Raw genomic sequence first — 27,755 nt, forward strand, 5'->3', positions numbered from 1 at the left:
TGGAGCTAATTTTAATTAGATTGGATGCATGTTAGACAGACGAGTTATATCTTGTTCTGATGGTTAGTGAGATGGGTCTGGTAGATAATGACTATGGGTATCTCCCTAATGCGCAATGGAAGATACAGTTTGTTTTGCTTAACGACACCACTAGAGCACATTGATTTATTAATAATCGGCTATTGGATATCTAACATTTGGTCATCTTAGAGAGGAAAATCACTACATTTTCCCATTAGTAGCAAGAGATCTGTTATATGCAGTATCCCACAGACAGGATAGCAAATACCACGGCCTTTGATATGCTAGTCGTAGTTTACTGGTTGGAGCGAGAAATAGCCCAATGGGCCTATTGACGGAGATCGATCCCAAACCGACCGCGCACCAAGCGAGCGCTTGACCATTGCGCTACGTTCCGCCCCTGCACAAAGAACTCGCCAACTCTTTTAAATGACGCGGGAGTCATTATAGATCCGACTTTTTATTGTCTCGTTTTCTTTGTTGTCTTTTTAATATATTACAACATATTTTTATTATACGTATTTCAGGCTAAACTCAGCTGTTATTTAGTAGAATTATGTAACAAACAAAACAAAACAAAATAAAACAAACGCAATGAGCCATTTATTTATTTTACATACTTACATGTATTGATAAGCATACTGAGCAACACAACAGAGGAATGTACATGTATTATAAACAAATAGTAATGTAATGCGTAAACGTAATCTGACCTTGTACTAAGTAGGCCAAATGACCAACTTTGGTTTACGCGTAAGGTAGTCCTTTATAGATCTTCACTTATATTTTAACATATTTTTATATTCTGCTACATGTTTAGAAACAAAAAACCGTGTATCGTGATGACTAATGTACACAAAACAAGAATCAAAAACAATGTGCAGCAGTTGAACTGTAATTATATTAGACATAGTACACACTAAATATAATTTACATATAATTACAATTATAGGTATTCCGTCTTGAACACATTCACTGGAGCATATAATTAGTTGAAAGCGCATAATCATAGCTGATATAGCTTTTACAATTACTATTTGAAATTGATTTAGACTGTTCTGAGTACTCATTCTGATATTTATTTTTTCTTCAGGAATATGGAAATAGCGATAAATAATCCAAACATTTGTTAAGTAATTGACAACTGAACAACGCATAAACAATATTTAAAAGTCAATAGCATGCATAGTCTATTCCGGTATTAAACTAACCATATACACAGTTCTGCTATACCGCTATGCTCTGGCCCATAACTCGGGGGGGGGGGGGGGGGGGGGGGAGAGGGACGGACGCTGCCCCCCCCCCCCCCCCCGCATAAAAGAAAGTTCCGCTCCAAGGTGAAAAATAATACGGAATATCCATATAGAAGGCAGGTCTCTTAACAGGAAGCTATGACATCTAGTATGTCGAAATATCATTTACAGGGTAAATCTATCTCAAATACCGGCCTCGGTGGCGTCGTGGCAGGCCATCGGTCTACAGGCTGGTAGGTACTGGGTTCGGATCCCAGTCGAGGCATGGGATTTTTAATCCAGATACCGACTCCAAACCCTGAGTGAGTGCTCCGCAAGGCTCAATGGGTAGGTGTAAACCACTTGCACCGACCAGTGATCCACAACTGGTTCAACAAAGGCCATGGTTTGTGCTATCCTGCCTGTGGGAAGCGCAAATAAAAGATCCCTTGCTGCCAATCGGAAGAGTAGCCCATGTAGTGGCGACAGCGGGTTTCCTTTCAAAATCTGTGTGGTCCTTAACCATATGTCTGACGCCATATAACCGTATTTAAAATGTGTTGAGAGCGTCGTTAAATAAAACATTTCTTTCTATCTCAAATATTTAGAGTCGCCCACGCACTTCAGTCTCAGATTCACTTGAAATATGTACTAAATATTCCAAACATCCACATGGGCTCTGTATTCCAAGCATTTGTTTTTTTTAGAAATGGTCATTTTGCTAACCGTCATCATTTCCGTGCTATATTTAAAGTCCCATTTTCTCAGAACATAATGTACATAGAAACATGAATTTGGTCAGTGCTTCGTCAGTGCTAAAATCATGCATAAATAAAAAATTAATTTCCTAAAAAAAGACTACTATATGGACAATGAAATTTGGTACACAAACTATATACCATCAGCTATAAAATGAGACACGTTTTGGGATTTTAACAATCTACCCACTTTTTTTGGGGGGGGGGGGGGGTCATTGAAAAGACGCCCAAAACGATGCTTCCGATTTCAGAAGGATGTTGTTCCATAATTAATCAGCACATAGTTATAATATTTAATATTTATTTAGAAAAAAGTTTAATGTGTGTAGGACTAGTGAATAGAACTGTTTTTATAAAATAAAATGGAATTTTAAAGATTTTTAAGTTGTCTCTAAGCATTCAGTATCACTAATGAAAACTACCAGTCTGCTATATATCAAACATTTATATTTAATTCTTATACAAAATGTTAGCTTTCAAATATCAAATATTGAGATATATTTATTTCTAAAATACTTTCTTCGCACTTTATACTCCTTCACACACCTTTTCATAATACTTTCTTGTATCAATACTAATTCCGTACATAACATCTTCTCCTGTTTCTTTTTTTTTCCCTTCTTGGCCCCAGATAATAATAATTAAAAACAATTAATAATAATAATAAAAAAATATATCAACAACAATATACATAAAGTGTGTGGATTATATCTATTCGTGTGTATATATTTTGCCATTTATATGTATGTATGTATATAATACTGTGTATACCATATGAAATTTAAAAAATATTGTGAGACAGTGAGCTCAGGGCACACCAACCCTAACACTGCCATTTTATATTCTGGGGACAATTTTTTTTTTTTTTGGGGGGGGGACGTAGTTAATAGTCTAAAACTCCTTTTCTTTAAGTTTCTATAATGCTTTCCATGCTAGCTACGGCCCTGGTTACACCTAATATGGTTTGCATAATGACCACTTCTTTAAACAAAATACTTGGAATACTGAGGCCATAATTCAGATTTATCCAAGTAGATGACAGGCATATTTGTTACAATTTTCATATGAATTTGAAACTGAAGTGCGTGGGGCAGTAGTTGATTTAAAATGGATCTGCAGTTTATTACACAGGATGGATCAAATAAATGCTTGATTTATAAAATCCTTTGAAAGCAGCAGAAAACACGCCGGGATAGAGCCTACATGCTGGTTAGGCTGGGTGCGGGCCAAATTCTTCCCAACTCTACTGCTCTGTGCATCGTCCATATACACGTCTGCCCAACGCCTGTCATGGCAACCACTTTGTACCCAATCTTCTCCAGCTTATTCATAACAACACGGGGAGGATCGGCAACTTTGTACTCGGGGCTGTGTAAAAGAAATGGAAAAAAGAAAAGAAAGAAAGAACATGAATTATATACAACTATTTAAAAAAAATAAAAACAAAGCAAAATCAAACTAAACGTTTATATCTCCTTCCCCATTCTCTGTATGATCATGGCGGGTTGTGATATAGAGAATAACACACGAATGGCCGTTAGATACTATTTATCGCACAACGAGTTGTTTTAAAATGTATCAAACGAGCGAAAGCGAGTTTGGTGCGTTTCTAAACAACGAGTTGTGAGATAAATGGTAACTAACGGACACGAATGTATTATTATTATTCTTCTGAGTTCAAGCTATAGTTGATCATGTTTTAGATTTGAAGTCCTGTTGTGGTGATAAAAAACGCTGTCTCTGTCAAGTCTTCTTTAAAACCCCAACGCCTGACAGCCAGTGTTGCTCCGTCCGGACAGTGCTTTATCTTGGCTTCATGACAGAGCCACCTGTTGCTTGAGTGGGCCCCTTTGAGGCTGGAGACCCGGCACCATACCCACCTGGCTTTGGTCCAAGGGGACGACACCACTTCGATATGTCCATCTGTTTCATGATCCCAGAGCTTGGTGCATGTACAGACATTTCCTTTGGGTTTTCACGCTAATGCTGATGCATAGCTTCTGTACTCTGAGACTTCAGTGGCCTTGGTTTGAGTTTGGAGTTTTCCTTTTCTTAAGAGAGTTTCCTTACTCGGATTCTGAGCCTCTCCAGCCTAGTTTTGATTTTGGAGTTTGCTTCTCCTAGACACTTGTCTTTCTTGACTCACGTCCTGTGTGTCCGGTTCATATTAGTCTAGTCTCTACCCTTTGACCAGTCCAGTTTGGGTGACCCTACCAGGAGCTGATGCTCTAGCTGGTATAGCTATCCAAGTCATTGAGACATGCAAGCTACCTCACCACGTCAAGGAATGGACCATGAGATAGGTATTATTCTATTTCTTACATATCCTCAAAAACCAGGTTTTAAGCAAATTTTAACATCTTTTTCGACTAAACGTTATTTACAGACGTTGCCTTTGTAGTTAACGTACGCGTCACAGACATATGATTGTCAGGTTAACTATAAGTCACAATGTAATCGATTTCCATCGTGTAGTTTTTCATTGGATGTATGGAAGTTGTGACCTAGTCATCACCTAGGAGTAGCCAGTCGTATGTCGTGAAATTGTTAACACACATACATGTGTAAACAACCATGTGTTATCAAAAATAACGCATGGTGTTCTCACCAACGGGTCTGCAAAAAAAATTATTAATACGAGTTTTAAGTCCCTAGAATTCCTTATGATATCCTTATGTGGGGCGAATATGACCATCGTAAATTGAAATTATATTTGATATCAATCACGCAAATCACTAATAAATTGAAGTGAAATAGGATAAAGCATTGCTATACACATATGAATTGCTCACAAATTATTTCCAAGTTGTTTTGATAGTGAGGCTCCAAGGTACTGCATGATTTCTAGGTCACTCATTTCATCACCAACCGTTGTTGGGCCCCTTTCCTGAAAAGACGAAATTTACTTTCATTTCAAAAGTTATTATTAACATAATAAGAAAACTGTTAGCACACACACTCTATATTATATAGTGTTGTGTGTATCATACCAATGTCAGATCCAGGAATTTTAAAAGCTCCCGAAATTTTGTGAAATAAACAGACTCGGACATAAGCTGGAGCAAAATCTCAAATTCGGGCAAAACTTATAGAGATACTGGGGCAAAATGTGCTAACCGGAGACCTTTTTACGCTTTATTTCTATCATTATATCCGTAAAATCAGTTGTAATTCATATTTTTAAACATGCGTAACGATGCCACCTCCCCCCCCCCCCCTTGTAAAAATGGAAAGCCATGCGCCTATGTATTCAAAGACTTGCTTTCATGGTAGTTTAACTTCAAACGGGCGAGAAGGGGGACATGGAACCCCTGTGACCCCCTTTTGGACCTGCCCGTCCCATCCCAAATGATGAATTCTGAATAATATATTTTAAATGTATGTATATTGACATATTTACCCCATCCCTCAACAATGTGTGCGCAATGTCAGTTGATACATCTACCCTAGCCTCACACGTAGGATGAATGTTTATCTTTACCTATCCATGCACGTAAAAATTTGGAGGAGATGGATGAGATTTTTGCTGAACTATTTTAAGTGGTGCGAAGGCATGCATCGAACAGCAATGCTAATCTTTAATTAGGCTAATGTATTTTTCGGTTTTTATTACAAAATGTATAGATACTAATACAAATAGCTACACAGACAGACAGACGGATGGATGGATGGGTGGCTGGCTAGATAGAAAGATAGTTATAGGTAAATAAAAAGACAGCGATAAAAAAAAAGGAAGATAGTGACAGATAGATAAATTGTCTTGAAATCTTATGCTCCTCAAGTACTTTGACGGTCAACTCGCCCCAAACGGTTTAGTCAATTCGCCCCAAAAAAGTTACCAACTTCCCCCACTGTTTTGTCAACTCGCCCCAATGTTTGGTCAACTGATCTTATATTGGGTATGTCCTACTGTCGTATAAATAATAATATATTATTAATAATGACTATATACAGTATCTTATAATTATTCTCCCAATTTGTCTTGACTATTGGCATTTACAAACTTAAGGTATTACAATAAACTGTGAAGCCTCCTTTTAAGTTGTCTGTACCCTTAATTATTTCCTTAATATACAAAAGAGATTGAAAGCAGTCTAGACGGACGACCTTGTCTCGAGGATCACGGATGCTTATTGCACCAAACATAGTAGAAAGTTGCGACTTTTTGGTCACGCGCTGGAAGTAGGACACGAATATAGTATTCTATTTCTTACATATCTTCAGAAAACAGTTTTAATCAAATAAATTTACACGTCTTTTACAACTAAAACCTATGTACGGCCCTAGCGCTTATAGTTAACTTATGCGTTACAGACAAGTCAATTTCAGGTTAACTTGTATGTCACATAGAGATCATTCGACCGTGCTTTTTTTTGTTGCTTTTTTCTTTTTTTCATTGGATGGTATAGCATTGGTGACCTTGTCATCACCTTGGAGCAGCCAGTCGTATGTCTTTAAGATATTATCGCACATATGTGTGTTAACACTATATGTGTTATCAAAAATAACGAATAGTGTTCTCACCAACGGGTGTATAAGAAGACCAGTTTAATTTAATATAAGTGTCCATTGCTCCTGTTACTACAGTGACAATGACAGCTTTGAACTCCTAGTAAATGTTCTGGGGTCTAATGCATGAATCGAGACAATGACGTTGTCTCGGACTATTTGCGAACGCCGAAACTTTCACGTGAAAGTCAGAATGCATGAATGAAGACAAGCCAAAGTCTGGGACTACTGGAGGGACGAAATCGCTCGAATTTTGGTCCTGCTACAACCCAGGCGTAAATACAGTAGTCTCTGACAACCGGTTACATTCAGTATAGCTGACGTGTTTTATAGACTTGCGATTAGGGATAACTGAATTTATACCCACATTTTGGACGCATGGGCAATCCAGCATTTTGTAATAGGGGGAGGGGCCTCACAAAATTATAAAAAGGGCAATTTCGTTTTGTCGAAGGCAAATTATCCGACCTCCAAAAGAGTGCACGATCTTTATGCGGGTTTGGGGACATGTTCATCGGAAATTGTTGAAATAAAGATACCCAGAGACGTGTTTTCATAATAGTTGAGTGTTGTGCATTGTGGGTGATGAATTTAAAAAGGGCACTTAAAACGGAAGCCCTCTGGACCCGCCAATGGGACGTATATAATGTCGATCAAATGTATCATAATTTTCTGTTGTACCAGTATATCATTTATCAACTACATGTCAGTAGGAACCGGGGGCCTGTGACACCTGTGACACCTGTCTACCACCCGATAATTATTCAGAATTAATAGTGGGAGTACTTGTTTGTTAAAAGTCTTAAATACAGGTCTATAATTGTTTTATTATCAGTTATAACTTTAAATTATATTTTAACATTTTAACATTTTATTACCATAGTTGAATCGATAGTACCAATATCCGATGTCGGTCCTACACAGTGAGTCATACAAATCTTATTCGCGTAAAATAGAAGAAGAAAAAAGTTTTATTTAACGACACTCGAGCACTTTTGTTTATTAATCATCGGTTATTGCATGTCAAACATTTTGTAATGTTTTTCTAGTAGTCTTAAAGGAAACCCGCTGCATTTCCCCCACAGGACAGCACATACCACGGCTTTTGATATACCAGTCATGGTGTACTTGTTGTGACGGGGAATACCCCAAGCAGAATATGGATTTGAATAAAAAAATTATTTATTATTATTTTGTATTTTTTTACTCCAACAGATCACAAGAATGTAGCTCATAACGTTACATCATTAGAAACTGATTTTATAAGACCAGAGTTGATTACAAACAATTTAAATTATGTTTATATATTCATATTTATATATGACCTCACATTTAATGTTTGACCCCCCCCCCCCACCCCATTTATCGCCATCTATGTTTCACGAGTTGTTTTAAAATATATCTAACGAGCGAACGCGTCCAAACCTATTTGATTAAAATATATAAAAATAACAAAATATGTTCGTTAATCAGTGAATATGTTATGTAATTGTTATAAATATATAAAACACGTGATCCCAGTGTTGTATGCTTTACTGTATATTATATAACGCATAAGTTGTTTTAAACTGAGGGGTGTATTCGATTGCCTTAATTCGATGTTACGTAAATGGGAAATTAAAAACAAAATTGGCGATTTACAGGTATGGTTTAATTGGCAGGCGCAACTCTGAGATTTTTAAATAGTGTGACCCATAATCTTGTGATGGATTAAAAAAATTAATCACAATTATAAAGTAACAGACACACTAGTTTCTCTGATTTAAAACCCCAGCTTTCTTCATATTTTTTCACCTTATTAATAATTTGTGCTATAGTGCCACCATGGTTACCCACGATATTACCACAATAAATATTGTAGAGAGTAGTTCCATTATAAATACAAAATCAGTGTGATGTCAAAAACGTTTTCTATTATTTCTTGCAATGTTATAGTTTATATATTGGAGTGTTTCAGTGCAAGAAAATTCTTGGGATTTCCTACTTTATAAATAGAAATACAGCGAACGCTGTGACAATCGTGCTATTTAAGTCTCGAACTTCGTTGTCGTAGTCGCACGTCGGGTCCATGCATAGAAAACTGACGACGGCCAAAGTCTTGACGTATATAGTCCGGGACAATGACTTGTTTGAGACTTTCGGTTGTCTCGGTTCATGCATGAGACCCCTGGCGTGAAGTATGTTGCAAATGTACTGTAAACATGAAGTGGGGCAAGCTGACCAACCACTGGGACGAGCTGACTAATCACTGGGACGAGTTGGTAACATTTTTGGGGCGAATTGACTAAACAGTGTGGGGCGAGTTGGTAGGGGCGACTTGGTTTTTGGGGGAATTGACCTGCTTCCATCTGACTAAGAGAACTAGACGGACATTCGGTTAGAGAGCGTGATAACAGTTACTGTCCAAATGTCCGTTTAGCTCTCTTACCGTCAGAGTACTCGGGATACGCTAAATGCAGCGATTAGCCGATCCAGAACCGTCCCAATGTCTGTATAGGCAAACACCAACATCTGCGTACGCGTATGGCCTCTAAGGCTTTAAAGCCTTTTTGTGCTTGACCTAATTTTTTTTCCCCACTGTACTTACCAATTGTACTTGCGTACTAATCATAATGTATGGCATTGTATATAACGCACGTCTTGATAGATACTAACCAAAATAACACTATAAAGAGGTATACTTTGAGAGTACTAATAAAATTTGAGCTAACTAACAGATTGTTTTCCATAAATTGATTCCGTGTGTGTAAAGGAAGGTGTTGTGTCCACTTTACGTATCGGCGGACAACGGATACAGCCTCGTATTCAGTGACAGTAAGCGACACTAACGTTCGCGAACTATTTGATTACCCGATGTGAAGCGCATTAGCTCGATGACTTTGTCGTTCGAGTGCTAACCGGTCGTTACCTACTTTCAACAATAGTTCGGTTAAATACATAGATGTTGTCGGATTTCTTCCTCTAGTGTGTCTTAGTGATTAGTATGTTTAATCAATTTAATTTGTTATCGGCGAACTGGAAAATTATCAATGTAACATCAAACGTACCAGGTTGAAGCGGCTTCTCACGGGAAGCAAAAAAGTACCCACAAGGTACAACTTTGTATCTGTCTTGAACATTATTAATATTATTATTTATACCCGGAGAACGTACCCAAGACAGACTTGGTGGATTAAAAAGAGAAAATCGAAATTTCACTTTGCATATTCTATATATACATGTATGTATACATTTTTACGTTTATTTAAGTCTATAATAAGCAACTGTAAATTGATCTATCATTAAATATTATTAATCAATAATAATAATAATAATAATAATAATAATAATAGTAATAATATATTTTATAGCCGAAGTTTGTAAAAATTGTAAACATTACGTTGCTGGGAAAGATTTCAATATGTTTGTTCGTATTTTGCCCATTTATTTCTTCTTCTCGTCCCCTCCCCTCCTTTGATTTAGCCCAAACATAAATGTAAAAAAAAAACACTGTAAAATAAATATTATATGGTTCTGTTATTATTATTATTATTATTATTATTATTATTATTTGTTTAAAGCATGCACATTCTGGGGCTTAGGTCCTACCATACGACTTCATTCTAAACTTTAATGAGTATCCATAGAATATAATTTTATGTGGCAACGAAAAATTCAGTAGTACTTGTAGTCCGATTCGAACAGAACAGAACATTTTATTCCCTGTGCTTAGAGTTATTAGAGTTGTCTCCCTTATAATATTGTGTTGACTTGGATTTATATAAGAGAGTCGGGAGATCTTGTCAAAATAGACGGAGGCGTTCTACCCCGGTTTTGACTTATAATATAATTGGGCTGGGTCTGCTAATATTCTTTTCCAAGATGTCATTTAGTAAATCCTTTCTAGTAGGTATTGGAACAGGTTTGTTGTTTGGATCAGGAGTAACGATTTTGTGTATTCGCTTACAAAGAGTTGCAAGAGAGATGGACAGCTTGTCCAATGCCATTGCAGAACTGGCAACACAGATGTCTGTGCTTGCCGAACATTTATCGACACTCAGAGGATTTAAGCAAAGAAAAAAACGCAACGAATTTTATTCAGCAAGTAGTGGAGATGAAGATGAGATTTTTGAGGATGCAAATTTGTCGTTTATTTCGTAAGCTTTAACTTAATCGTCAATTTCATTTAACTTGCTTATTCTTACTAGAAATAAAAGTCTAATCTATATCTGTTCTAGTTTATCAAGATAAAACTGAACATTATGTCAGGGCATACATTAAGTGAATACTTCCTACGTCAAAACTAACACTTCCTGATCCGCCAATAGAATATGACTGTATGGTCAGAGAGACCGAGAGGGTATCAGGTCGTTTCGCCCTTATTCCCGATCGCCCCATGTTGTTTCGCCCCGTGTCGTTTTGCACCCATACCGGGTCGTTTCGCCCTCATGTTTATGTTTGTGAATAATGAATAAATTTGTTTACGTGACTCTAGTTGCAAATCAGATATAGATTATCAATTTGTAACCCTTTATCAACCATAAACACCATTTATATGTATATGTTATTATGTGCAATAGTTTAAAGAACCCCTCCCCTCACACCATCCCAGTTCCTACGGGCCTGATGTATTTTATATTAATAAGTACAAAGACTAGCCTACACAATGATATTGTCGATAGGACATATTAGTTATAAAGTGCTTTGGGGTGTGTGTGTGGGGGGGGGGGGGACCGCTTTTTTGCAAATTTGCAAAATTGGCCTCTGTAATATCCATTGACGTGTCATGTTTACATCTATGCTGATGAAATATTAAAAGGTCCATTTGCTTCAGTTTACATTTAAAAAATGCTTGTTGTATGCTATATATGGCATTGTTGTTGTCCTTGTTATTAAAATAATGCGTATTTTGTTATTAAAATGTTTTAAAATAATGCGTGTTTTGTGCTTTTTTAAACAGGTTTTAACATAACATATCGATGTCTGTTCTCGTTACAGCCAGTTTAGGGCAAAATACATGCAATTTTCTGCTGTCTGCCATTTTGGTTTTTTATGGAATAATCTTATAGAGTGGTGAAAGACTAAAATATTAATATAAAATCAATGATCTCTAGTGGTATCTTTAAACAATCAAATAATATTAATAATAATAAAATAATATGACGTCATCACATTTGCATTTATATCATAACATGTTATTACATTCAACGGTTGTTAGATTAAGTCATATCCTTTCACCCCTCTTGTAGAATATTCTATAAAAAAGTCAAAATGGAAGCCAGCACAAAATTACATGCTTTTTGCCCTATGCGATCTCAGCGAAGTCGATACAGGTGACATGGTTATCATCTAGTATGTGGAATCCATGCCATTGTTTTTTTCAAGATTTCTGTCTGGACAAAATGTGGGTAAAATCTAACGAAAAATAAATTTGTTGTAGTTGTCCACATTTTGTTTCGGACCACCCCAATACATAGGGGCGAAACGACTCATAATGGAGGACGAAATGACTCATTCTAAGGGTGAAATGACTCGGGGCGAACGGGAATAAGGGCGAAACGACTCGGGGGCGAATAGGAATAAGGGCGAAACGACTCGGGGGCGAATAGGAATAAGGGCGAAACGACCCGGATTCGACCGAGAGAGACAGAGAGAGAGAATTGTTATTTTTTAAATCAGTATTTTGGTTTTAAACTAATAGTTTTAAATTTGGTTCACTTTAGGTATACAGTGTTTTTATAGTTATTTCATCTAGTATGTGGAATCCATGCCATTGTTTTTTTCAAGATTTCTGTCTGGACAAAATGTGGGTAAAATCTAACGAAAAATAAATTTGTTGTAGTTGTCCACATTTTGTTTCGGACCACCCCAATACATAGGGGCGAAACGACTCATAATGGAGGACGAAATGACTCATTCTAAGGGTGAAATGACTCGGGGCGAACGGGAATAAGGGCGAAACGACTCGGGGGCGAATAGGAATAAGGGCGAAACGACTCGGGGGCGAATAGGAATAAGGGCGAAACGACCCGGATTCGACCGAGAGAGACAGAGAGAGAGAATTGTTATTTTTTAAATCAGTATTTTGGTTTTAAACTAATAGTTTTAAATTTGGTTCACTTTAGGTATACAGTGTTTTTATAGTTATTTCATCAGTTAGAAATGACATTAATAATTACATTTCTGTAATTGTATTAATTGTATGTGATGTTGTTTTCAGTGGATATTGAGAAATAATCAGTATGGTATCGGGTAAAATTTACTCTTCATGGTTTTATTGTTATATCAGATGAAATAATATTTATTTTTTATGTATTTTGTTTTTCAGAAGTGACTCAGACATATCAAAAGGATCAAAGAACAGATCAACTGAAGATAAGATCTTGGATACACATGTTTTATTCAACAAAGTAGAAAAGCTGTTTGAAGGTGATGAAAAGAATCAAGAAGAAGCTTTCCGTCTTCTGTCTCGAAGTGCACCACAGGTTTGCTCACATTCTTTATTATAATTCAGGGGTCGGAATTGGCAGAAGGTATTTCTTCATGCAGTGGATAATATAAGTTGTAGAAGCATCACGAGGGGTATATGGCTTTTTATGTACCCTCTGTGTGTTCTTTTACCCCGAGCCGAAGGCGAGGGGGTAAAAGAGCACACAGAGGGTACATAAAAAGCCATATACCCTGAGACATGCTTCTACAACGAATTTATCTTGCCGACATGTTAAACCATATAGCCAAATAAACAAAATAACGCCAGATAATAATTGTTAACAATTTATTAACGGAGCCGTACCACGCGGACGCGAACGAAACCACTTGCCAGTGACGAAAAATAGTTCCATCGATAAACGACTTTTTAACTTCAAATGTTTGTAATACGAAATTGTCTGAAACAGATATTAATAAATAATTTTTTTTTTTTTTTATCACAAATGTATGTAGTAAAAAAAATAAAAATATTTAAAAAACAACAAAAACCCCACAACTGTTGCTAATCGCGCATTAATACAATAAAACCACGACCGTAATTAGGTGGCCGAGTTCAACATTGCAGCTTTTAAAAGTATTGAAATAGTGTATTTTATAGTAAAAATAAAATTAATTATGTATACTTGATTGAGTATCAATGTTATTTATAATCTAATTATTGCTTTAGCATTAACTGGGGCGGCTGGAAACTGTTGTAAATTACAGACGGGGTATAAGAGAATTTGGCTCCGCCCACAGGGGGGATAAGGGATTTGTCCAACGGCAAACAACCAATGAGATTAAAGAATTTTACATGAAGGCGAGATAATATAAATTTTTAGCCTGTCAAAGTTATGAAACCTATTCCATAAAGGTAACAGTTTTGACAAAATCAATGACATTACATGTACACAAACAGACTTGCACAAAAGAAACATCATTGGTGTTTTTTTCATTCATTGGTAATGTGAGTTTATTTTGTCTTGAGAACCATTTTGCAATGATATAAAAATGTACATGTAGTTAATGATGAGTCCTAATAGGTGTTTTCCTTGCAAAAGAAGTCAAATGTTGTTACATCAATGTTGAAGGGACTGATCAAAACACCTGAAGATAACTGTGTTTAGATAAAAATTATGCCATGGGACCATTTCTCAACCTCAATAAAACAAAATAACAGAGATCAAAATAACAATTTTTAAATGTAATATATTAATAAGATTTTACTATCATGCTATATGATTATTGATTAAGAAGTACTATACAATTAAGTGTACTCATCACAAAACATGTATACCTCTTGTCTTTGCATTTCCATCAGGTTTCTCAGAATTTACCAAATTTATGCATACCTGGTACAGGGAAAATTTTCGCTATGTAAGTTTTAAAGTTTGCAATACAAATATTTTAAAACAACATATTCCCTATTATGATATTTTTTCAAATATATAAAAATAATATAGTAATGTTTTTTTCTGCATTTTTTTTTTTTTTCATAGCATTCTGCAGATTGTGGATTTCACTGGAGGATGTCAAAAGCATGTTATCTGGTCTCAAAGATTGAGAAATCACGAGATAACCCAGCCAAGGCAAAAGATTTCTTGCAGCAATCTGTGGATCATGCATCATCAAGTCTGAAATTGGATGAAAAGTGTTCCAGTGCTCATAGATGGTAATAGGTAGTGATGGATATCGGATGACATTTCATCATCATTTGCACGCTTTATTCACAAAATCTGTGGTAGAATGTTTTCAGATTTTCATTTAGCCAGACAAAATATAACAAAATTAAGGCTTTTTAAAGAATTGGGTTTTTGGTGATTTAATATTGAAACTTTTATTCACATTTGATAATTTGGTGCATGAATGCTTTGGAAACTTCATTCTGTCTAGTATTACTACTTCATATAATATACTTAAGAGTGCTAGATTTAGGGGTTTCCACAGTTTTTTTCTTCATGAAATAAAAAAAAAAATGTATATTTTAACATGTTGCATTTCCTTAATAATTAAAGAGTATGTATCAATCTGCTGGTCAGGAAATAAATATATCACTATTAGGCTTTGAATAAAGTATTCAAATAAACTGATTCACTGTTGCACCAAAGACCATAAATTGATATATGGGAAGTAACTCTGTATGGTATGATGTGGGTATGCTCATATCATGAAACTTGTACTTGATTAATTGTTGTTAGGGAGATTGGTTGGGGAGCAATGATCCACCTGCTAACTTTAAAGCTAAGGTGACCAGATATTGTTAGCCCCCACACCACCCACCCCACCCAACTACAAAAATTTAAAAGGACAATGTTAACTGGGGAGATTGCGATTGGCAGATGAATTAGATAGTTAGACAGAGAGACAGCAGTTGTTTGGCCACTAGAGACGAGCACATCTAATTTGTACTTATGGTCGACAACAGTGACTTTTCTCATCTTCATACAGAATAAATATAACATATCTTACTATAATTTCACTTTATAAATACTACAAGTTTTTTTATCACAAGGTGTTCTACAAAGACAGTCAGATGCATTAGTAATGTGTAAACAAAACAAATTCTGTAACAATTGTGCACTAGAATTTTTCCAGCGTTCTGAAAATGGAAATGTCATGCACCCAGTTTTTTTGTATTGTAAAGTGATGCAATATGACATCATTGGAATACTGACAACATTCAAATTTAAAATTAGCTGTTTTATTAAAATGCTTCGACACATTAAAATTAAAACTGGTCTAATTACCATGACTGCTGTCAAAATAGTTTTGAGAGGTTTTATTTTTTATATGAAAAAATTACAGTGTAAAGGGTAATTGTCATCGACCTTAGTTTAATTATCATGTAGCAAGTTTAATACTAATTCAGATATTCAAGTTTCAATGTGATTCCTATTTCAGGTATGCAATAAGTTTAGGAAGTTACGGTGAACACCTTGGTAGCCAAGAGAAAATTAAGAATGGATTTTTAATCAAGGTAGTACATACATTTGTGTGCATGATATATTAAGTTATGACTATTAGCAATGAACAAACTGCTCATCCACAGAAGACCGCAAATAAGAAAACATTTTGTATTTTGTTGTCTGTATGATCAGTATATTTACACGTAGTATTCTGTATGTCATATCATATACAGTGGTAGTGAACAAAATGTGTGACATCCAATAGCCGATGATTGATAAATCACTGCTCTAGTGGTGTTGTTAAACAAAACAAACTTTTAGTTGTGAACAAAGAAGAAATAGATTTTTTACCATCAATATTTTTTTATATATTTAAAATAATTACACTGAATATAATAATGAAAGTTCAAATAAATTACATCTTTGTAACAATTTACTAAAAATGAAATTTAAATATTAAATAAAAGGCATGTTTGTCATTGTTTTAGTTTTTTTCTCAAACAATGCTGAGATGTTTTTAATCTAATTTTCATAAATTGTCAATAGCTATTGTATACAAGTAGGCTAGTGGTTATCTAGAAAATACGTGTAGTAGTGAAAATCCGTTACATATTTCTTTGACTTTTGTTTCAGGATCATATTCAGAGATCCATTGACCTGAAACCGAATGATCCATTCAATCACCACATGATGGGGAGGTGGGCTTACAGTGTGAGTAATGGTTCCCAAGGAACATTTGTTTTCACATTTTGTATTAGCGATAGTAGCTATCAATTTGAACATTTATTAGCAACTATTATTTAATGTTTTAGACTTGTGTGTATGAAACTTGGTGGCACTTTTTGGGGCCAAAATTTGGCTAACATTGCCAAGTTGTTGGGAGTAGTCAGAAGTTGAAGGTGGGGTAATATTTTGGACCTAATCCAGTTTCAAAAACAAAATCACACAATAGATGCAGTGTTCTCGCTGGGTGAAAATTAAATGAGGGCGGCCGCACGGCACCACACCCTTCAAAAAATGAAAAGCAAAAAATAAAAATGGGGGGAGGGAGGAGCTTGGTTACCACGAAAAACAATAAAGATGTTTGTAAAGTAATCCCTAATGTCGGATACATTTTTTGTTATTTCCATCTTCATCGAATGAATCGATCGCTGTGATAAAATATTATCGCCAGCTAATAAAAAAAAGTATTTTCGTTTTTTGTAAAGGCGGTGGATATATCATTTGGCACCCAAGATAAATGATTTTAATGATAAACACTACCACTTCCATTGTTTTTACAAGCGGTGATATCCCCCCAAAATGATAATTTACAACATTTTATAAAGAACTGCTGAATAAACAGAATGACAGAAAGTAAAAATCATCAGTTACAACCAATTGTATCTGCAACTGAGGACAAAATATCAGACTATAGTTAGTGGAAACAAAAGACAGAATGACTGTTCTAATCACGTGACAAATTTGGCGCCAAATAAGTGGGGTTTTTTTTCAATCGGAGATTGTCGAATCCGTAAAAAATTAAAATGTTTTCATTGCTCAAATAAAAGATAACTTTTATTGTGTGTATTAAACATACAAATGGAAACAGGTATGGGACAAAATAGAGGCTGTTAAAAATACTGTTAAATTACTTTACGGTAAATGTTTCATCAATTGCCGTTTCATACACAATGCAGCTTGTTTCCTTTGATGTCCAGTGTGCAGACTAATCGTTGTTTTTTTATGAGTGGAAAAAAGTGAGCATTTGGAAATAGCGGTGATCGGTGCTGGAAAATAAAGAGGGGCGCAGAAAAATAAAGGAGGGCGGAGAACATAAAAGGAGGGTGGCAGTAGCGGGGAGGGCCGCCCCGCTTAAATGGAGCAGCGAGAACACTGAGATGTCAAGACACCAACTTCTGTATATCATAGTCACTTAGTACTTTGTCTGTCCCTTGTTTTACTTTTGCAGGAGACTATTTGTCGGGTTACCAGATGGCAAAATATGACTTAACCTTAAAGTAGGGTACACACATGTACAATATATACAATGTTTTATGTGTTTTTTTGTCATTTAGGTGGTTCTGAATAAAAAAAATTGCATGATTTTTGGAAACCATTTTAAGCCACCATAAGCAAGAAAAAAGTTTGTGGTTTGTGGGTTTTTTTGGGGGGGTGGATGGGGGTTTAGATCTGTTGCGTCATGCTGTAGGTAAAAAGTTGTTAAAAGACCTCTACCTATTTAGATACCTTTTATAATGTCAAACCCTAAAGAACAGGGCTAGCCCTTGGTGGCTATTTTTGTTCGCCAAAAAATTTGCCATCTTCAATTTCTTTCACCAATCTAAATCTCTATTCGCCAATCTAAATCTGTATTCACCAATCTAAATCTGTATTCGCCAATAACATTTTAGCATTTCAGTCAAAATATTTTGATTTTAATCTTGTTCTTTATGATAATATAGTAAATGTTTAGTTTTTTTCAACAAGATCATAGAAATATAATCCCTCAGAAATAAAGGATTTCACTGTATATCAATAATGTGAGGGGTGTTTTTTACAGGTATACATGCTGTCTTGGATGGAAAGAAAACTGGCAGCAACATTAATAGCTGCCCCACCAGAAGCCAAAATAGAAGATGCCTTAGAATCATTTCTTATTGTAAGTGTTTTTCTCTGTATTTTTATTTATCATGCAGCTACCAATTAATTAATTACATTATGCTGTGGTACAAAATGTGTTAAAGTGTTACTAATTTAATCATTTTATTCGACATAATAATTACCTCTAGGTACCCTGTACATAGAGTTGCTGAAAATAGTAAAATTGACAGGTATAATTATTGCCTCTTATGTCTCACAAGCTATCATATCTGGTCAGGGGTCAAATTTTAATTTTGGGGACACAGCATGTCTTGCCTTCCGTTTAATAATCCAAATTAGGGCACCAATGCAAAAATGTTCTTCAAGTTACGTTTTATCAAACAAAACAATTTCACTTTGGTGCCTTTGGGCGCCTATGCAATTTGTTGGATATAGATGCCTTTTATCATATTGCCAATGATAATTTTACTATTTCTTACATATATACAACATGGAGTGTATGAAAAGGTCATGGTGGCAAACCAAGTAAGGCACCACAGCATGTTTCTTGTTGAGCACATCGACAAATAAGGAGGGCAACCATGGCATTTGCTGTCATTGCTGTGGTAAAATTTGAACCCTGCCTGGTGTGTTACATGACATTTAGTCGTGTTATTTCAGAATGTGAATGTGGTACATAACATGAAAGATCAGTGAGGAAATATTTTGTGTACTTACTCTCTTCTAACTATACATTTTGTTTTCAGGCTGATAGATTAAGACCCACCATTTGGAAGGAAAATTTGCTGTATATTGCTAAGGTAGGCTTATATTTTCTTCATGTTTGTCTCCATTTCATTTATCGTAAACACTAAGGCATATTTTTCATTATTAGAGCCGATTTTAATAATTGAAATCATATACTCAAAGGCAAAAGTTATTGTGACATGGATTGTTTGGAGTAATAAATTTGTGAATGGATTTATGGCTGTAAACCAGAGAAAATGTGCATGAAACAGCTCAAAGAAATGCAACCAAGCAGTTGTTGCAGTGATTGCATGCTTTGTGCAAGAAACATGAATATTCGGGAGAAATGCTGTCCAGTGTTCATCATAAAAGGCTAGACATTCAGTTGCAAATCATTGCCACTCTATACAGCCTTCAGAAGTCAGAAAAACACCATTAGTGTTTGATGCAATTTCGTCATGCCACGCCTCAGTGAAAATGACAGATGGTGAGTCATAGGAATCTTGAATCTGGGACCTCGCAGCCTGACATAGCATGTCAGTTCAACATCACAGAAACACCACATGGCAACAATATCAACAAAACAACAAGGTCAGGGACCGTTCCCGTAGCAGCCGACCACCTGTGACAACCCCTCGCCAAGACACATGGATCCGAACCACGCATCTGCAGAAAATTTTCCAGCCAGCGACCCTCACAGCCCGTACCATCCATTTCTCCAGTGTTTAGTGGCCTCAATGCGACAACAGTGCCAAGCCTATATCAATGCTCAAGGTGGACACACTTGCTACTGACTGTGTGAACTTCGCTCTGGACCCCCTCTAGTGATGTGGTTCATTTGCATATAGCAGATGCACCCTTTTCATGGACTATTGCTCATTTCCATACCTTTGGACATTTCTCTTTCCATGTTATAATGTTTCATACACGGCAGTAAAAACTTATCATCAATTATCTGTCTTTTGTGTGTCACAATAACGTTTGCCTTTTAGTATATATTACGTCAATTTTATTGTTTATATTATCCATTTCCATACATCCGAACTGTTTCTGGTCATCCTGATGTTTTTAATATCACAAAATTCATTTTTCATATTTTTAGAAACGCACATGTGTCTGTAAAATAATGGTTATGGAGTCTATTTTTACAGTTATTTCACCGTGTCAAAGTCACAAACTCTTGTTTCACTCTATTGTAACTTTATCCCAATGTGTTACAAGTTTGTAGATTAACTAAAGTTAGGGTCCATTTTCACAGGTTGAAACTATAGGGTTTACACCTTTAAAGGGACTATCCTGTGTTTGTAGCCATTGTATCATGTTTTCAGCCAGTATAGCCTTTTTCACTTACTAAGGTACCAGTACAAGATTTTTTTAAATTACAATACATATGCAATGTATTTCTGAATATCCTAATGTAGCTCAATATGGATTTTTACCTCCAATGATTCCATATGTAATAATTTATATTGCTTTCAACTGTGAAAACTAAATTTTAAATATTGTGTCATGGAATCCCAAGTATATTTATTGATAACTGAGATAAATTATGAAGTAATTTTCACCTTATACAAGGATTCAGTTTTAGGGATTTTCTAGAATTAACAAAAATGTTTAGCTGAAATAATTATTTTTAAATTTAAAAAAATCATTGCTTATCTGTCTACTTCAAAAATAATTTTTATGATTATTTATGGCATATATGGCCACCTGTGTTTAAATGATCCAACATAGTATAAACTGATCTGATTAAGCAGACACTTGTCTTAAAAGGCCGCCTTTAAGTTAACATGTGTTTAACTGTACTGATGTTTCAGTGTAACATAGAGCTGAAAAGACTGGATGAAGTTGCCAAGTGGTTAGAAGCTGCTGATGCTGTTCCAGTGCAGACCAAGGACGTGAGTAATAATGATGCTAACTAACAGATTAAACTCCTACTTAAAGGGATCTTTTGTGTGCATGTTCCCACAGACAGGATAGCATATACCATGACCTTTGATATAGCAGTTGTGATCACTGAAGAGATTGACCCTGTGACTTAAACACCTTAGGGGAGTACTCTACCACATAGTCAGATAACCCTCCCTTAACATATTGTCCATCTATATCAGTGAGTTGCCACCCTTGCTAGTACCCACCAATATTATATTTAACATGTGAGCAATCACACCTCAGGCAAGTGCTCTACCACTGAGCTATATCCTTCCCCACTATGGGTAACAGTATCATAATGTTGTAGGGTGATTATGTTTTTCATATTTATGTAAAGAGCATTGGGAATTATTACTTTTTGATTGTTTACTTTGTATTACTGTTCTGATCTGTCAAAGGCTATAGTATGTGCACATAAAAAATCCCTTACTGCTGAATGAAAAAAATGTAATAGGTTTCCTCAGACTGAATGTGAGAACGTTTCAAAACCAATAGCCAAACAGTGTTTCTGTCAGAAAGAAATATTTGGGTATAGCGCTGTGATTTTGAAAGAAAATGAGTTGAGTTTAGGGTTAGGGTTAAGAAAATCAGACAGTAATTATAAGAGTAATTAATTTTGTAAAAAATAAAATCAGTAAAAAAATGTGGATATTGTGCCATACCCGTTTTACCCTCTGGCAGAAACCCTGCCAATGATTAATAAATCAATGTGGTCATGTGGTGGTATTAAACAACACAAACTTTAACTATGTTACTGTTCCAACTGTATCAAACTTTAACTATGTTACTGTTCCAACTGTATCAAACTTTAACTATGTTACTGTTCCAACTGTATCAAACTTTAACTATGTTACTGTTCCAACTGTATCAAACCCAAAGCCTTTGTAATTTATTCATTTTTGACCGGCCTCGGTGGCGTCGTGGCAGGCCATCGGTCTACAGGCTGGTAGGTACTGGGTTCGGATCCCAGTCGAGGCATGGGATTTTTAATCGAGATACCGACTCCAAACCCTGAGTGAGTGCTCCGCAAGGCTGAATGGGTAGGTGTAAACCACTTGCACTGACCAGTGATCCATAACTGGTTCAACAAAGGCCATGGTTTGTGCTATCCTGCCTGTGGGAAGCGCAAATAAAAGATCCCTTGCTGCCTGTCGTAAAAAGAGTAGCCTATGTGGCGACAGCGGGTTTCCTCTAAAAACAGTGTTAGAATGACCATATGTTTGATGTCCAATAGCCGATGATAAGATAAAAAATCAATGTGCTTTAGCGGCGTCGTTAAATAAAACAAACTTTACTTTACTTTTTATTCATTTTGTGTTGAATGTGGAAACCTGAATGTTTAGATGAGACACCCAGTTTTCACTAATGGCTAAACTGTGATTACTCTTTCAGGAAGAGGAAGCCCAGAAGGAGATAGACCAACTTCTGCCTAAATACCAGACATCATGAGAAGATTTCTTGATTTAATTTTCTTGTAGTCTGTAGTCTTTTTCTATTCATGTTTATTGCTTATGAACTAATAATGACTCTTAAATAGAAATCCATATTTGTAATTATGTGGTATTTTTAATACTGGACCAGTTTTAATGAAATTTGCCTGTGTGTATTACTGTTTACTAATATGTCTAATCTTGCCTATTGCAATGTTGTCCGTTTGAAAACACCATTGGAATTAATATTAGCATCCACTTCCCACTTTAAGAATATACAGTTAAATCTGTATTATGCAGTCAGGGTTTCTGCCAGAGGGTAAAATGGGTATACCCAAATGTTTTTGCAGAATTTATTTTTTTAAGTTAATCTTTTGATAAAATTAATGACTCTTATCATTACTGTATAATTTTTTAAACCCTAACCCATTTTCTTTCTGGGGAAGGTCCCCTATACTGCTATTGCATTTATTACACACATTGTATATATTCAATTCCATAGCGCCATACCCAAAATTCCCAGGGTTCACCCTGTCCATTTCCAAATTATCCAGTTGCTAATTTTTATACATTTAGGCTTTGGCTAATAAAAATATTCCTGAAATTGTTATATTGTTATATGTTAAATTTATAAACATTTTAATTATGTTCAAGGAATTTCTCTACATATTTTAAACTTGGCTAAACCAAAATTTGTTTCACTCCAGTGTGAGCCCTGCACCCATAGGAAATTATTACTCAAATGGTGGAAATTTTAGTATATTTCAGTAGCGTAAAAGAATTGGTATATTTTGTGTGATTTTCATATACCTGTAGCTGTATATATAATAGTCAGATTGTAGAGAATAAAGGTACATTACTTAATGTAAGTACCTACTTTGTTAGACATTTTAAGATTTGTTGGCAAGTTTTGGGCTAAGATGTTTTCTTTTATTACTGATTAATGGAGCCTTGTGATAATTCTACTAAAAATACACTAACAAAAAAGAAAGACTTATACCCAAGATTTATAAACAAATTCTAATCTTTGTTTAACTTTTAAAACCATGGACATTTATTTGCCCATTTACATACATACCATAAGTTGTTCTGAAAGGTCATGTATATAAATGTACAATCTGCTCCTTGCCTTGTCATGGACTCTAGGGTTAGCACTCGGGTTTAGGAAATCAGCTCTTTGTTTTATTCTTTTCAGTCTAAAAAAAAGTGGCCATATTTATAGGTGCTTCAGACACATCTCTCTGACATTGACATAGTTCATCAATCAAAACAGGACTTAATTGGTTTTTGTTATGCTTGTCACACTCCTACGGATTAATGCTGACTCATCAGTTGTGTCGGCATTAATCGGTAGGTGTATGCAGGGTAAAGATGACGTCTAATCTTCAGTTTTGCCCTGATTAAACTGTCACGTCTATTGGTGTGTACAGGTACATATTTTCAGGCTACTGCTAATACGAGAGACTGGTTGGCATTAATCGGTATGTGTGCACCAAGTTTTAGTTGTGTTTGACAGAATCAAGCTTCACAGATAGTTCAACACATTTTTGCAAAGACCGTCATTTTGTGCATTAACTTTAATTAATGAACAAAAATAAGGTGTTTTGCACCATGTCTTGAAACATTTATCTGTAAAATTCTTTACTGAATATATTCATGTCATTTTTAAACATGTTGTTAATTATTTTCATTGGAATACTATAAATTCATTACTGTAAACAGCAAACAGTTATAGGATACATTCTTAGGAGACCCATTAAAGCTATGCAATAATTAAAATATAAGTGATCAAGACAAATGATGAAATTTCTTCAGAAATACAGAAAATCAGTTATAATTGGAGAAAATTGCTTATAAAACTGTAGACCTTGGTTGATGCCTTTTGATATAGGGTTGTGTTTTGTTTTATGAATCTACTCAGAATTATTATACGAAGATCAATATTTTTACCCTTTATACTCAGGGTATTGCTATTATTAACGTCCAGACTTATGCAACAGTATTAATTCCAAACTAATATGTATTTGCAATAATGTTTGTATGATCCAGTAAATATTTATAGTTAGTTAGTTTGTTACATTATATAAATGTTATGTTGATACATGTATACATGTTGAATTATAGGTAACTTCATGTGATATTAACCTAATGCAGTTTAGTTATTTAAAATTTGTATTGTTCAAACAAAAATAGTGTTATATAGGATTACTTAAGATTGTTTATATGTTCTTTTGTACAATGTGAAAAATATTTGCCCATACCTTATTACTAAGGAGTTTTTTTATCTATTCATTCTACCCTTTGCAGCCCTCGAAATTCATGACAGCATTTGATATATATTCCACTGACTAAAGCGCTTGCAACACTTCTGGCTTCTCTACAATATCACTTTCATCAGTAGAGTGAGTTTCCATATAGGAGTGTAATGACCGCCATGACACTTGGGCCACATTGTGAACACCTCAGAAAGGTGATCACGCACAAAACCTAGGTATCTTTTCTCTGAGGGTTAGTGATAAACCTGTTAACAGTCCAGGTTTTTCCTAAAATGTTGTACAAGTTTAAAGGCTTACCAAGCCTGACATTGGTGTCTAGATGCCGGTGGTCTCAGGCCCCCATATTATATACTATTGCAAAAGCTACAGTGAATTTAATCTGCTGTGGCATTTTCATTGTAAAACTGTAGGGGTAAAGATGTCACCACTCGGAACTCCTCAGCTGAATTTAAATAGCTTAAAACCATAATGGCTGAAATTTTGATTATTCCAGAACACAAACATACAAAAGTCAAAGCTCATAAGAACCATGGCCATGTTGTACAAGCTCACTTCTAAGTGAAAAATGCCTCCATTTGTTCTGTTTATTGGCAGTCGGTAACAGTATCACAGCATGGGAATTTAGAAAAACTACCAACAGCATGGATTGCTGGAAGTTGGACTGCATTTCTATGTCAGAGTGAACAGTAACAACTAAAGAAGGTTATTGTTTCTTGGTTTACATGTGATTTTGATATTGCCAAGATATAATTTTAAGTATTTTTTGTCAATAATTCCAGTTTGGCTCGACATAAAAAGAAAAGGAAATTTTGGAAATAAGAAAAATGTTCTAATTATTATATGCACATTGTAAAAACATTGGTCGAGATATAACTAAAACAACAATACTATGGTGAAGAGTATTGGTTGCTTATGGCATTATTGTTGTATCCTACACATATAAAAACCCAGATCTACAACATTAATATTCAGTAATATACTAAGCGACAAAAGAAACGCGAGGTGCGACATTATCATTAAATATGCCCAATTTTAAAAATATTTCTCAGGTCATATTTTATTACAGAAAAAAAAACCATGTGAATACGAAGGTGTCTGTGGATGAACTTTATTGTTTCAATTAGCAAATGGCTAGGATTAATTAAAAATCGCTAATGAATGGGTCCGAAAAGTTAGTAACGGGTGTGGCCACTGTTGTTGTTGATCACTGCGTCACATCGTCATTCCATAGATAGAAACCGGTTCCGTATGAAGGCTCTAGGGATTTTGTCATATTCATAAATGACGGCATCACAATGTCCCTGCAATGTTGTTGGCAGCACATGACGGTGGTGTATCCTATGTTCAGTTTCATCCCAGAGATGCTCATTTGGGTTTAAATCAGGACTCTATGCAGGCCAATCGATGATATGGATGTTATTCTGTGCTAAGAAATCTTGTGTGAGTTGCGCAGTGTGAGCCCTCGCGTTGTCTTGCTGGAATATCAACTGACGTTGACCCGCCATGAATGGGATGACTACAGGCTGCAGAACTTCATTGATGTAACATCTCACTGTAATGCCTCTGCCCCGTTGTTTTGGAAGATGACAGGAGGGTTGCGACATCTCCAACTAATGGCACCCCATAACATGACTGATAGACCACCCCAGCAGTCAAGATCCTTAACGCAAGCATCTCTAAATCGTTCACGTCGACATCTCCATATACAGACTCTACCATTGGCCACATGGACACAAAACCTGCTTTCATCTGAAAAGACCGATCCGCCAATTCCAGTGAGCCTGGACCCAATTACGTCGATGAAGTCTAGTTAATACTGGACCAACGTAAGGACGTCGGTTATGAAGAAGTGCATTTCCCAAGCGACATCGCACTGTATGTTTGTTTACTGTTCTATTGTGAATCCCTATGGTTTGCTGTGCCATTGACGATGCTTGCAAGAAGAAATAAGAAGTGTTATTTAACAACGCACTCAACACATTTTATTTACGGTTATATGGCGTCAGACATATGGTTAAGGACCACACAGATTTTTTTAGAGGAAACCCGCTGTCGCCACATAGGCTACTCTTTTATGACAGGCAGCAAGGGATATTTTATTTGCGCTTCCCACAGGCAGGATAGCCTTTGTTGAACCAGTTATGGATCACTGCTCGGTGCAAGTGGTTTACACCTACCCATTGAGCCTTGCGGAGCACTCACTCAGGGTTTGGAGTTGGTATCTGGATTAAAAATTCCATGCCTCGACTGGGATCCCAACCCAGTACCTACCAGCCTGTAGACTGATGGCCTGCCACGATGCCACCGAGGCCGGTATGCTGGCAAGAAGCGATTACGTAAATGTGACGTCACGATGTACCTGTCCTGTCTGTTTGTTGTTACCCTGTGTCTTCGACTGCATGGTCGATCTGCGACGTTTGCTGATGATGCCTGAGAAGCCTGTTGATGGTAGACTGGTGTACCCCAACGTGTTGTGCAACTCTTGGCATGCTCCATCCTGCTTCAATGCACCCCAATGCTCTATTCCTATCATCTGTACTTAGGCACAGCATTTAAATAAAGTGATTAAGTGAGCATTTACAAAAATAAATGCAATGCAGGAGTCACATGCAAAAAGTGTTTGATCGAGCGATTTGAAATAGGCAAAAGAATATGAAATTGTTGGGGGGTTTTGACTTATACTTAGAAGAAGGGAGTTTGTGTCTTTATTTTATAACTATGATTATAATTTCCGCTACGGACAACATGTACACGATATTTGAATTTCCTCGCGTTTCTTTTGTCGCTCAATATATTCAAATGCAGAGTTTACTAGAACAAATTAATCAAGTAATACATATTCAAACTCCATCGAGCTTGGTGTCAGCTTTCTCTCTTTTTTTAATAAAATGTCAGTGGATCATATATATCTACATCTGTTCACAATATGGACCTT

At 35.8% G+C, this 27,755-nt stretch overlaps 2 protein-coding genes across 2 annotated transcripts; one reads left to right on the top strand and one right to left on the bottom strand.

Moving 5' to 3' along the window:
• Window positions 1–2,865: 2,865 nt before the first annotated feature.
• Window positions 2,866–9,297, bottom strand: LOC121372443 (GTP cyclohydrolase 1 feedback regulatory protein-like). Its single transcript, XM_041498748.1, has 3 exons — window positions 9,108–9,297; window positions 4,804–4,898; window positions 2,866–3,379 (listed from the first exon to the last, which is right to left on the bottom strand). Exons 1-3 carry the CDS (start codon window positions 9,141–9,143, stop codon window positions 3,211–3,213), a joined length of 300 nt encoding a protein of 99 aa, XP_041354682.1. The 5' UTR covers window positions 9,144–9,297; the 3' UTR covers window positions 2,866–3,210.
• Window positions 9,298–10,297: 1,000 nt separating this feature from the next.
• On the top strand, window positions 10,298–26,890 carry LOC121371651 (regulator of microtubule dynamics protein 3-like). Its single transcript, XM_041497694.1, has 9 exons — window positions 10,298–10,656; window positions 12,828–12,984; window positions 14,467–14,639; window positions 15,869–15,944; window positions 16,507–16,584; window positions 18,416–18,514; window positions 19,203–19,256; window positions 21,000–21,080; window positions 22,507–26,890. Exons 1-9 carry the CDS (start codon window positions 10,382–10,384, stop codon window positions 22,561–22,563), a joined length of 1,050 nt encoding a protein of 349 aa, XP_041353628.1. The 5' UTR covers window positions 10,298–10,381; the 3' UTR covers window positions 22,564–26,890.
• Window positions 26,891–27,755: the final 865 nt, after the last annotated feature.

The sequence above is a fragment of the Gigantopelta aegis genome, chromosome 4 (assembly GCF_016097555.1).
Source record: "Gigantopelta aegis isolate Gae_Host chromosome 4, Gae_host_genome, whole genome shotgun sequence".
Lineage (NCBI taxonomy): Eukaryota > Metazoa > Mollusca > Gastropoda > Neomphalida > Peltospiridae > Gigantopelta > Gigantopelta aegis.